Source organism: Strix uralensis, chromosome 5 (assembly GCF_047716275.1).
Source record: "Strix uralensis isolate ZFMK-TIS-50842 chromosome 5, bStrUra1, whole genome shotgun sequence".
Classification (NCBI taxonomy): Eukaryota; Metazoa; Chordata; class Aves; order Strigiformes; family Strigidae; genus Strix; species Strix uralensis.
In genome coordinates, this window is record NC_133976.1 from 71,804,300 (window position 1) to 71,817,964 (window position 13,665).

At 41.2% G+C, this 13,665-nt stretch overlaps 1 protein-coding gene across 8 annotated transcripts in view; it reads right to left on the reverse strand.

Annotated features, from left to right (window-relative positions):
- The window catches only part of BICD1 (BICD cargo adaptor 1), a 183,216-nt gene that overhangs the window by 168,793 nt on the left and 758 nt on the right, over window positions 1-13,665 (reverse strand). The window contains exon 2 of one of the 8 annotated variants that reach the window (XM_074871565.1): window positions 12,468-12,912. The exons of the other annotated variants lie outside the window; for them this stretch is intronic. Coding sequence (XP_074727666.1) covers window positions 12,811-12,912 — 102 coding nt within the window. The 3' untranslated portion in view covers window positions 12,468-12,810. Of the gene's footprint in view, window positions 1-12,467; window positions 12,913-13,665 lie in introns of those variants that run through there. 8 annotated transcript variants of the gene reach the window in all.

A 13,665-nucleotide genomic window follows, 5' to 3' on the forward strand; every position in this document is an offset into this window, starting at 1 on the left:
CGCAATGAACAACTAGATGTGGGGAAAGAGCAAAATAAAATGAAGCGTTTCAACCAGCTGTAAGGATTAGTAAATGCTGACATGAAAATCTCAGTCACAGGCAGAGAAGAGTCAGGGTTCAGAAAGGGCTAAGTGGGAAGGGGTAGGAAGACTGTTAAAATACTGGGATGGCAGCCAGGAGCAGTCCGCTTCCAGAGGCAGAGAGGACAGAGCAGAAAGGGCAGCTGGGGGTGAGAGATGGCAATGTACTCTGGGATCCCACGTACTTTCCATGTGCTCTGGGATCACCAGAGTACATGGGAGAGGGACCACATAAAGATGGTAAGGTGAAGGGGACAGTTCCACAGGGGGCAGCAGAAGAGCTATTGATGATCTCTAATGACAAGAGCTTCACCACTGAAATGCTGCCGAATAATGAATTAAGAAATCGAAGAGGTTTCCATAAGTTTTTCATCCTCATTTTTCCTTAACTTTTGATTGTGTTAAAGTAGCAAAACTACCAGCAACACCAACCCCTAAATGTCCTTACTGGTCACACTGGCACCAGTGGGAGGTACTGCCAGCACACACTGGCCTGTGAGTACAGGGCAGTCGATTGCTTTGGCTTTCTGGTTCACCAGCTTTTTAAAATGGAAGGATCTTTGGAAGATAAATGATTGGACTAGATCTGAGAAAAAATTGTGGTTTATTTGTGATTTAGCCAGAGATTTCCTATTAAATTCTGGCAGCCTATCCCTCCACAGCTTCTGGGCCTTCATTACTCATCTGTAAATTTCTCTTATTATTCCTTAATAGCAAATCCCTGACAAGGTTGTCTATTTCCACTGTAAAATCCCCAACCTTGTATTTATATGCATGAAACTCATTGTGCCAGGCATTGCAGAATCCCCTGGTACTACTGTCATGCAATAAATAACAATTTATCCCACCTTGCTGAGACCTAGTGGGCAAACAGCAGCTCATGAAACAAGCAGTATTTTGATTTTTCAGAATGTTCCCACCTTAAGGAAGTCCTGTCTGTTCTTTTACAGGGTAACAAAGAACCAGACCTGTTTACTAACAAAATTATTTTTTAATAACTACAAACTGCTTTGTGCTGATGCTTTCATTACTACTATATACATGTGACATCTGTCAGACACATACCAGCGGTGGTTACTCTCATGAATTTTATTTCACCAGAGGCTCTTCCCCCTAAAGACCCCAACCACTGTCAGTGACCGTTGAGGCTGGATGCAGTACCCATCCCTCTGACAGCAGCCAAGGTCATGCTGACTCACTCCCTCTGGCTTTTCCCCCGAATCCATCCAGTGCCAGTGCTCCCGTAAGTGGTTGACTATTCATAACACTGTCACTTGCAAAGCTGCGATTCCTTTCTTCATAGATAGCACAAAGCCTTGGACTGCAAGCTCCTAAAAATGCTGCTTATCAGATTTTGGACTCCTTTTCAAGTGGTAGATTACTTTCTGCTGAAAAAATAAGTGGTAAAAGACTTGAAATAGAGGCCTCTCAGTCTTAACCACAGAGCTTTCCTAAGTAGGAACAGCTGAGCTGAGGAACCTGGCAGAAGAGTCTCTGCCACAGGGTTTTGGGGCAGGATTCAGGATCCCCTTTTCCAAACCCACTTCTGGGTTGGAAATAATTTACAAGCAGGTGACATACTCTTGTTCATTTAAATAATTTTTATATTGTCTAAGGACTTATTCTTGGTAAGTCCTTCTCTGAAGGCCCAAAGTTTGCTTTCAAATTGTATCTGACTTACAGCAGGTAGTAATAGGAGTATAATATATGTGCACTTTTTTCCCTAGCTCCCACTGGTGCATGCCTAACTCAAGTTCTCACCGGTAAAGAAACCAGGAGCCACATTTCAAGAAGAATCTTGCAAATAAGAGATCTTCACAGAATAAGAAATATACACAGCATGGTCTTTAACTGCAACTCTTCCTGTTATACCCAGGGAAAGGGTTATTTATACCCAAACAAGGTTTATATGCTCATTTTAGATTTAAGTGTCTTCTCATCAGTCTAATCTGCTACAAAAGCAAATTCAACAGCCATAAAACACATGCATGACTCTGAATGTCTCTAACCTCAGCCCAAGGAACCGTGAGTAAAGTACTTTTCAAACACCAAGAGCTAAAACTATACTCAAGATGTCACTGCATTTTCCGTTCTAGAACAAATACCTCTCCACAAGCAAGAAGACAGAAAATATTTGAAATCACAAATCATGAAGCAGTGTTAAAATAGATCACAGCAAAAATGTTTAAAACCAGCAGCCTAAATGTGTATCCCAAAATCTACATATAGTCACCCAGACAAGTGTGATCTGTAATTTCAAAGCATGTGAGCAAAAAGAAGTCATGTAGGTTTTAATACAAGGTTGCTCAGCCTGCTTAATAAGGCAAACCCAATGTTTTCCATGATAACTAAAATACAGACTTTAGGCTCCAAATTTCCAGGTATCCAAATTAGATAATTCAGTTCTATCACTTTCATATGGCTTTGGTTTTAGGAATAGTAAGCATCTAAGAATATATAGCATCATTGTAACTTCAAATTCAGCACATTTGGAAAAAAATGTTATCACTCAACTGTGTTGTTCCAGATTTGCTACTATTTTTACACAGCTGAGCTTACAGCATCTTAAGTGAAAGTTTAATTATTATCAGATGCCAACCATCAGACCTTAACTGGCAGTAAAAATAAAAACTTACCTAATGCCCAAGAAATGGAATTACCTAATGCCCAAAGTAATGCAGTCCTAGCAGACATCATGTTCCTCCATCTCCCATATTGGTATACACAGACAATTATATTCCATCTAACTACTGTTTCTCTTATAGTTATTATATATCATACATTTTATTTCACAGAGGAGTCCTTGTTACCACATCCTTACATTTTACTTAAAAATTTGTCACAAAGGGCCCAGATTTATGACTGAGATTTTATGGATTAGTAATTGATCTAGTGCACATTTTTAGCTTACTGCAGATGGAAGATACACGTCAGCTGAAAACTCTTTCCTTCAGGTTTCTGCTGGGCTTTGTGTTTGTTGGGTTTTTTTCATTACTTTGCCCTTACACATTTGGGGCTAGTCAAGTGCATGCACAGGATCAGTTACTGAAGCTCAGCAAACTTACGACAATTCATTAAGCTGCAGGAATCATGTTTGAGACCTAGTAATTGTAGTTATGCCAGTTCTCCCTTCTTTGGTGGGAAGAAATCTGAATTCTCAGTTTATAATAAATACTTGCATCTTGATGTTTTCCAGCAGGTGGTGGGCACAGGCTCAACAATTAAATTATTGCCCCATTTTATCTTTGACTTACCCACGTAGCCAGGACTTCAGCATTGGTCTTCAAGTCATACCTGCTATAAATGACCCTGAGGCTCAATCCTGAATATATTTTTAGAGACAGCATTCTTCACGAGATGCTTAAATAAAACCATTCCTAACTGTTTGTAGGTGAGAATCACATGCAGTTATCAAAGGAAGAAAGGACTGAATGCAAATGTGTCCCTCCACTAAACTCGGACAAGCTCTGCATGTTTGCCATTGCTGTGCAGACACCTGGAACTATCCAGAACAGTGCAAACTTTTAATGCTTTGTAAAAACTCGGTGAGGTATTCAGGGTATGAGAAAAACTTTTTCCACCTAAAAAACCTCCAACTTGTCTTTATTAATACTATGAATTATACAAACTACAAGCTATTGAGAGCACATTTTTAATAAGAGGAATCATAGATTCAAGTCAGACCATAGTTGTTAAGTATCCTGGATTAGCCATCAAATTAGGAACCAGAGGCTATGCCTACACAGACAGTTCAACCCAATTGTGAACCCACCACATATCCCCCTACCAAATGCTCTAGCTCTCTGGAAACTCGAATGCCAGAAGGTTGAGAGCTCTGTCTTGCTGGAAGTACAGGGCCAGGATTCAGTGCAGCTTGGCATCCTGCATCTTGCCTTGTGGATGTGAGTAGACAAGACTCCAGTCCTGAGCAAGCCTAAATCTAAATCATGCTGTGCTCATGTTTGGCCAATTGCCAAGCTTTTATAAATGAATTACTTCACCAAGCCACCTGTTCCCTTTGCTTGACCCAAATTCCTATCTTTATACTTACAGGCTTGCTGATCTTTTTCCATCTTTGTATCTGAGCTTTCCAACCACTAGGAACTGATTTTCCTCCTCTAGGTAACCAAAACAAAAGTTAAAACTGCAACTGTTAACAACTTCCAGCTTCCCTCCATGGATGTAGCCATTAGTCAGTGATGACAAAGAGCAGTTCACAGTTCCTTCTCAGTTCACTGACATTTAGATCCATCCAGAGTGACTAGGGAAATCAAGGAAAGACTGTTTGGTGCTGATAACCTTCCCAGAGTGCATACTGAATGCATAGCATTGCCCCTGCTAACTGTGTGTCACCTGTGAGCTCTGAGAGATCACAAAATTAAAAATAAACAAACACAGACAAAAAAAAAAAACACAAGAGAGAGATGAAGTTTATATAATTTAGTTGAAATGTCCCCAGAAGTGATTGACTGAAGTGAAAGGTGACTAACTCCGGTAACTGATGACATCTTTTATGCTTCTTGGTTAAACACAGTGTTGTATATATTACTGCTAGCACTGGAAAACTACTTGCTGTGTAGATGGATTGAACACAGCTGTACAGCACAGAGGCAAATTAGGTGTGATTCAGGGGAGCGGGGGCGATGGAGAGGGTATGGCATGACTGTGTGGATAATGGGCCTCACTCCCAGCACTGATCACAAGGACTGAGTGTATTATTTAACCTCACTGGGCATCAATCTTCCTGTCTGGGCTTAAATAAATAAACAACTCCAGATACAATACAATAATATAAAAAAAAGGGTTGATTTTTGCAACACCTTATGAAAAGGTATCTTCTTCCTGTGTACTACTTCAGCCAAACAAATTTTAAAGCTGCCTTAAAAGTGATCTTTCAAAGGATGATTTTAATGGTGAAGCTGCTACAAAGCAGAGCTGACAAACCTGCTGCTGTTTCATTTTCAGTCCATGTTAAAACAACATTTGTAAGTATTTCTAGGATTCCCTCATGTCATTGCAATATGTCATTGCACAGTATGGAAGGTCTAGTCTGCCACAAATATCCAGATTTCTTACAGTCACACAATGATAAAAAGGGTCTTTAATATAAAAAAAGTCAGCTCCATGTCTTACAGAGCAGCAAATCAACACTAATTAAGATGTAGGGCAAAGACTGAAAAAAAGTAGATTAAAAAGTACATAAACCATCATGGACAGGAGACGAATGCTGTACAAGAACGAGAAGCAGAAAATTATGGGCTGCAGAGAGGGAGGAACCACAAGAGAGATGCTGAAAATGGGTGTGTGGACCAGTTTCAGCCTTAGTGAAAGCTTTTTAGTGTTAATAGTTTTCATAGGTCTGTCCCAAAACCATAGATTTAGGACAGTGGCCTGCTTTTTCTTTTAACTGTTAAGTTAATTCAACTTGGATAGTGACAGAAATTCAGAAACACAAATATAATCCCAAAATTATTTTTAATACTACACCCTGCAGAGAAGTAGAGTCTCCATCAAAACACTAACCTGCAATCTAGCTTAATTTCTACCTGCTTACTTCAGCTTTAGGCACTTGCCCTTGCTGAAGGTGCATTTTTCACCTTCTAACTAGTCCTAACTACTTCCATCTGAGCTGGTCTGTACTCATGGACTGCTTTCACAGTACAGTATGGAGAATTGCTCGTTTCTCCTCATAATCATCTGCTGCTAGTGATGCAAGTGGGTAAAGGGACAAAGGGCACATTCATGTCTCTACATGCCATGTCAATTCCTCTAAATTAGGAAAATACCCTCCCTCCTCCCCCATAATATAGAGTGTTGTTGAGTTCACAAGGAAATGAGGAATGAAGAGGGCAATGAAAGTGACGCCACAAATGTAAGACAGTTCAGCAGAAATGAATGCATGCTTTTCAGTCTCTGCCATTATAAATTAAAATAATTCCAAAGAAAAAATGTATGGTACAGAATTTTATTGAATTAAACATTACCCCCTCAGGTATCAGACAAATATGGAAGGGAAATCCATAGGAAAGGCAACTGTGCAGCAGCAAAGCCCTATAACGCAGCAGAGCCATTAGGGATGCATGAGCAAGCGGTGAATCAGATTTTATTCCCATTGTCCATATGCTGAACAAAACACCAATGCAAAACCAAGAGAGAAAACAAGGTGCTGAAGAACAAACATATTCATGCTCATTTGAAAAACTCAATAGGTTGTTCAGGAAGAAAGTTCTTTTTCTATAAATCATCAATACAGTCAGAAAAACGCATGATCTTGCACATATTTTCCTCCAATTGCCAATTGCATAAGATATATAAAAGTTGTCCAGGTGCAAATTTACTCTATCCATCTGACTTTGAGAATGCTCCTCATTTTACCGTGATGAATGTTCACAAATCACTGTTTTATGCCAAATCTTATTTTCTCCACCACTGTTTTGCCCCTATTTGCACTTTCAGTAAAGCCAGGCCAGGTGTTCAACTGACTGCTGTTATGCATACAGACTGCACGCACACCCCTTAGAAAGAAAATCCACAATGCAATACAGAAGGAAAGGAAAAATATTTCACCTAAAGGAAGGCGACAAGATGGTAGCATTTTTTTTCTAATCCACTGCAAAAGGCCTAATTCCAAACAGATGTGGACTTTTAGATTAAAATCTCTTCAGTGAGCCCTAATTTTACATTCTCAAGATTTAGACAGGAAGTACTTCACAATGATAATGCCTGGCTCACCCATTAACACCTCAGACAGTCATTTTAGATTTGGTACTAATCCAATATTTTCTAGAAAATCTATGGAAAATTAACTTTTCCATGACATAAAATCCAGTTGTAACTTCCAGTTATCTCTGAGGAGTTCAGGCCAGATGACTGATTTGGTCAGAATCCCTCAGATTAGAGAGGAATTTCTTAGATTTCTTAGATGAAAGAGTGAAAGTAAGAAAATAATTTAACTATTGGGAGAAAATTGAACTCTATTTAGATTTATTTTAGGAGTATGTAAGCCTGCAGCATTTAAAGCTAACTATCATTGTTTAAGGGTTGGCTATTGTAGGAAGACTAAAATCACGTTTATCTGCACTGGCTCATAAGGATACAACACAATTACTGAGAGCAACTGGTCATACAGGTCCCTGGGGAAAAAAAAAAAGTTTCATCTACATTTTTCTTTGCATGCTGCCAAAGCTCCAACAACAGCCCTAATTTCCCCTAAAATTATTTCAGCTGCTTATGTTTTCTGTAGGCTAATGCACAGGATTCATTTCCTCTTAGAGGAAGCAATCCTGCCATAATTTGATGAGCATCTCTTTTAACATCAGTACCTGTTTAAGCAGTTCATCCCGTCCCCCTCTTTCCTTGGCATTCATTCCTATCCTTGTGCTGAATTTTTTGGCAGTACAGGTAAAACAGTTTAGGGAAGGTATTGTGAACCACATCATGTAACCAATCTGGGTTACAGATAGCATACACCCCCTCCTCAGTTATTTTTAACTGAGGTCAGTTTTCTACCCTGGTGTGACAGTATAAACAGTTGCACAACTGAGAGGCAGAGGGCCAGAATGACAAAGGGAGATGCAAGGTTGTCTTGTTGAAAGAAGAGCACACCCTCAGTAGCCCCAGGTCAATGCAGGCTTAATGACAAGCAAAAGAAAATGAAATTCAAGCAAGAAGGTTGGGGCTTCAAGGCAATGAGGCTGTGGCTCTGCTAATGGTCACTCTTTCCAGGCAGCATGCTGTTATGTATTAACTCACAGCAGGCTGCTACTGGAATTTAACTGGGCTCAGTGGGCACCCTCAGAGACCTTGCATTGTTCAAGGTCCCTTGCTGTCTACCTCCTTTCTTCTCTAGTCCAACTTCCTGCTCAAAGCAGGGTCAGCTCTGAGATCAGACTGGGTTCCCTAGGACTCTATCCAGCTGGGGCTCGAAATCCCCTTTGGAAGGAGACTGCACAACCTCTCTGGGCAACCTGCGGCACTGCCTGTCCTCGTGGGGAAACAGTTCTTCCTTAAATCCAGTCTGAATCTCTCTAGTTTCAATTTATGCTGGTTGTCTCATGTCCTCCCACCATGTACCACTGTAAAGAGCCTGGCTCTGCTTTCTCAGTAACCTCCTTGTAGGTATGGGCAGGCTGCTGCTGGATCCCCCACAGCCATCTCTTTTCCAGGCTGAATGAGCCCAGCTCCCTCAGTCTCTCCTCACAGGGCAAGCGCTTCAGCTCTTGACCAGTTTGGTGGTCCTCTGCTGAACTCAGTCAAGTTTATCCATGTATTTCTTGTATTAGGGGAGCCCAAAACTGGATGCTGTTTCCCAGATGGGGTCTAACAAGTGCCAATTTGAAAGTCATAATCACTTCTCTCAACCTACCGGCTATGCTTCTGCTAATAACAGTCCTTTTCAATGTCAGGACACGCTGCTGGCCCACGTTCAGCTCACTGTCCTCTAGGATCCTCAAATCCTTTCCCACAGACCTGCTCCCCAACCAGTCAGTCCCCAGCCTGTAATAGCTGAATGAAAGCTTTGCAAGCTGCTGCTTGATGTTGTTATGGCATTCCTTGTAAGCATACCTCCCAAAATGAACTGCTCAGAGCATCTTCACTCTTTTTGTTGCAGACCTATGCTTATGAGGAAAGTGCAGAGTGATGAGAGCCACTTAGGGCTGTTCTGGATCCAGCTGCTGTGCAAGCCCCTACATAACAGCTTGATCACTGAAGTTTGATTGCCTTCCACATGCTCCTTTCTGTGTGTAACAGTTTTCCATACTGCTCTGCTGTCTTCTCCTAACCAGGCCAGCTGTGAAAGGGAACTGGGTAAAAACTCTCCCATTAGCAGTGTATGCCTTAGAGACAGAGGTAGTGTTGGCTGGGCTCTAGAGGAGACAGCACTGCAGAGAGCATCCCAGTGGAGTCCCTCCAGCTCACTCACCCTTGCCCTGTCCTCATCTTTGAGCTGGGTGCTAGGCAGCACAGTGTTTCCAAGTGACACAATGTGAACAGACACCAAGGACAAAAGTGTTGAGATCAGGATGAGATGCTGAAAATGTTCAGCCTCATCCAGCACAGGCCCACAAACGCTGTAACTGGAAGAAGGTGTAAAGATATACTGAGATGACATCAGTTCACAGCTTTCTAGTTATGTATTTGGGACACATTCATCTTTGGGGAGAATCCAGAACATTTCATTGGTATTTATGAGCCGCTTCACACTTTTTTAAGCATCATGTGATGCAGACAAGTGTGTAGAGCAATCCCCATTTAACGGCGCTGTATTTAGGATAGGGAGTCTCCCCCTCTTCTGCCCTTTTTGGATCCAGAGAAGTTCCCCCAGCTGTACACTTCAAAGATGGAAGCGGCAGAGGTGACTCCAGCAGCAGGTGTGTGAGAGGCTTTGGAGAACAGTGAGGAAGCCAGAGGGGCAGCACCGTGTCAGAAAAGGGGGGAGATGGAGCTTGAGTCACCTGCGTTAAAGTAGTGCAGGGAAAAGCAGAGCAGAAAAGAAGCTGTCAGAAAGACCTTCAGCTCTATTCCTCAAAAACCCTTTTTAATCACAGACTGAGAATTTTTTGTGGAAGCCCTATCAGTAAACTGACTAAGCACTTCATAATCATTGATACAACATCTCTGTGAGGTAAAGAAAACAAGAATTTTTGATCTGCCAAGGACAGGGCTGCTCATCAATAGCCTCATTTCCAGTAATTTACCAAGGGTAGTTGGGTCTAAAGTAAAGCAAACACTGAACTGCATCTTCAACCTGGAAATCAGATAGCCAGTGCTATGTGTAGTCCAGTGGAAGTTTGTCTCCATAGATCAAAATACATAAAAGTCAAGAAGCCAAGTGAGATATTGCCTAAATTAGTCAGAGAGGGAGTCAAGGAGAGGGACCTGAGGATCTACTCAACTGCTATGTATGTGATTTGATTCCCCAAAAGAAATCTCTGCTTAGATTTCCCAGGCCTAAATGTCTTGCAGAGTTGGACACCAAAGCTGCCTTCCATCCCCATTTTATCATGACTGGACTGACTGATATTTCTGCCCTTTAAAAATGTTACAGGCCACCAGTGCACAGTAACTAATCACAGAGTCACAGAATGGTTGAGGTTGGAAGGGACCTGTTGAGATCATATCATCCATCCTTCCTGCTCAAGCAGGAACAGCTACAGCAGACAGGCCAGGCAAGAAGATCAGTGTGAAGCCACTTCATTAAGAGAAGGAAAGCTAACAACAAACATTATCTTTACAGCAAATGCAATGTAAACATGTGAGACCACAGATACTAAAACCACTGGAAAATGTTTTCCATAAAATATGCTGGTAATTAAACTCTCAACTCAGCAAGACAGTGAATACAGTCTACCTTCAATCTCTTGACTAATAGCAATGAGTCTTATTCTCTACATTCTTACAGACTGCAGGTTAAAAGGCACATCTGCTAAAGTAACTTTCTGAACAGGGACCCTAAAACTATAGTGTTTTTACCAAAGGCCCAAAATTCCACTAGTTTGAGATGTAATTGAGTGAGGCACAGAAACATCATTTACAGACTGAAAAAAACCTATGAAAATGAATAAAGCTTTAAAAATAATAATGTTTTGTTTAACACTACAATCTTGCCTAACATTGGGACCACAAGTACTGCATCTCATAACACTGAAAGCCATTAAAGCCAACACAACAGAGTATACCTTTTCTCCTTCCTACCATTCAGTTCATTTTTGAAAACGTAAGGTTGGTAGCTGATAGATGTCTTGAGTCTTTCCTGGACAGCTTACATGTGTGATAACTGCTCTCATTTGAAGAAGTCCTTATTAGGTCACTGATTAAAACTTCAAAGTTTTTGTAACGTACATCAATCTCATGGCCCAAAACACCAAAGCCTTAGGCTAAAGCAGAGACCTCTGAATACAGCACCAGAAACATCAGAGGTTACTAAAACAATTCATATTGCATGGAGGATAGCATACATCCTGTATACAAGTATTAATATTTAATGTAATGTATTGCAATTGGCTTTTACTTCAACATCCTATAATGGCCTTACTTTCTCATCTCACTCTCCAACAATGGAAATTATCATATAGCTGAGACTCTGTATCTGTATTGCAGTCTATATGGAGAAGGCCCTGCTGAAGTTCACTGGAGTTCTGAATTGCCAAGGAGCGTGGGAGAAGACTTCAGATCCTAGACTGCTAAGCCATGGCTGAGCAGTTAAAGATGGGCAGCTCCGTTTGCTGAGCAATAAATACAATGAACTCCTAACAACAGAACACAAGAATTTAATAATGAAACAGTTAAAAAATGAAGATTTGACTCAATAAAATTTGACGCCAGTAATTGAATCTGTTCAGAGAAGGCCCTCAGAGACAATAGTCCTAAGCATAATCCTGCCCACACTCTTGCACCTACTCTTCCTCATGAATGGATAAACTATTTTTTTCAGTGCAAACCTGAGGCCTAATTTCTATACCTAATATCCTATATTTCTATTGTGTATATAAATTCTGTTCATAGTCAACACAGCTTCAGAGAGGCTGCAGATGAAGCGAGGTGAGAGCAGAAGCACAGATCCCTGCTGACATTATGAGAGCCTTCCTAGCTCCTGTTAGTCGGTCACGGCGTTTTGATGTCCTGCCACTGAGACCCCACCCAGGCCATTGTCCAGCACATCCTCTGTAGGGCCTGCTGGAGATGACACACAAAGACCCTCCTCCACACATTTTGGTCAGAGCCTTAATAAAAAAGCTGTCTTTGGACTTTTGCCACTTTGAGAGCTTTCAGACAGAACCCTACACCCCCAAAACCTATGCCCCCAAGTCTACACAAGACAGTTTGCCTGAACCACCTGAATTCTGCCTCACTGGTGTCGTCAGAGGCACTGTTTGCTTATGTCTCACAGTTATAACTCCAATCTGCGCTCAGGGAACAGTCACGATGGAGAGAAGCTAGAAAACAAATTACAGCAACAGGAAGGGACATGAGCAAATTCTGCTTTGCAGGATTGTATGTACAGTAAGAATCAGTGTGGATTCTTCTATAAAGGTTAGAAGCAAGAAAAAAAATCTCTTGCAGTCTAGGTGGGGGATGGAAATGCCCTACCTGCAGCTAAGGACAGCTCTGGAATTGAGAGCCCTGGGCCTGGACTGGAAACTGGAGAGGCTCCGCTCTTGCTTGGCATCAGGCAAGATAGAGGATTTCTCCTCTTCCTCTCTCCGTGGATATCCTCTGTCCATGCTGTGGTTGGCACAGCATGAAGGCATGGCCCCACGGGAGACATTCTGGGCTGCAGAGCATGCAATCCCATTGACTTCAAGGGGAGGTAAACAGAATTTGTGCCCATCTTTGATTTCAGTTAATCATGTTGACCAGTCCCTCTAACTTAATAATTTCAACTCAGTTCCTTGCACTATCCCTTCTATCTGTGGCCATATGCACCCATGTGTCATCCTGGTTTCTGATCAGTCTTCTTTTGTATGTTATTATGATGGGATAACAGCTAGCTGCAGCTCTGCCTCTTTTTTTTTTTTTTTTTTTTTTTTTGCCTAGAAATTGCACTGTACTTTTCCCACTTATTTCTGTTCCTCTATTACTGCTAGGTCATTTCAAATAGCACTGCCCTCATGCCAGTGCAAGTTATGTGTCTCTATCCCTCAATTTGTGATTACTGCTTTCAAAGTCCTGAGCCTACTGCATAGGCTCGGGGGGGGGGTGGGGAGGCAGAGATCAAGTTTAAGGAGATCAGTAGGTTTTTCTGAAAAACAGCTTTATTCTTCTTATTGAAAATATAATTTTTTCAACTCTTCTGGACACTGAACCAAGTCTGTAGCATAACTCATTTACCTGCAAGTAAAATGAAACCTTTATTTTATTAAAAATACTTCTAAAAGTGCATCAATTAATATTCTAAAAGGATATATGCATATATAATCTGAGTTTATTAAGTGGCTTCCCTCAATATGGAGTATGTTCATGATTTCTAACTGAACAGAATTTCTGCACATCATATATAGCAATATATTTCTGTAGAACAAAAAGATACCTTTTAAATTTGGGAGATTAGCTGTTTGATACTTTATCTTCTCTTTAGAAAATATGTAATTAGTTACATTCTAAGATAGTACAAAAATACCATAAAATGGAGAGACATGAGCTCTGCATATGTGTGTACACACACCCCTCCTGTAGCTCCCGTGTATGTGCACTGTATCAATCTCAAGTTACTTCCCTTAATGATGAACATAGAAGGAGTGCTGATTTTTGAGAGTCATGTTTAGCAAAGCTGAAAGGAGGTAGGGTGTAGCACTCACCTACTTTATACTTTGGATGTGACAAAAACACATTTGAAAGATAAACCAAAACCACCTCTCCAATCAACTATTTTATCTTTTCAGCATGACGCAGAAGTTTAATTTCCACTGATGGGGGGGTGACCTCGAGACTATAGTATGGCCACTTCACCCACACACCCCCCCCTTAATGGCAGCGATTCCCCTCCCTGGCAGAATAAAGCAGGTCTATAAATAACTTCAAAAGGAACTGTCTCCCTCCTCACGCACTGCAGGCGACTGTTTACATGGATTCCGGGTCCCTATA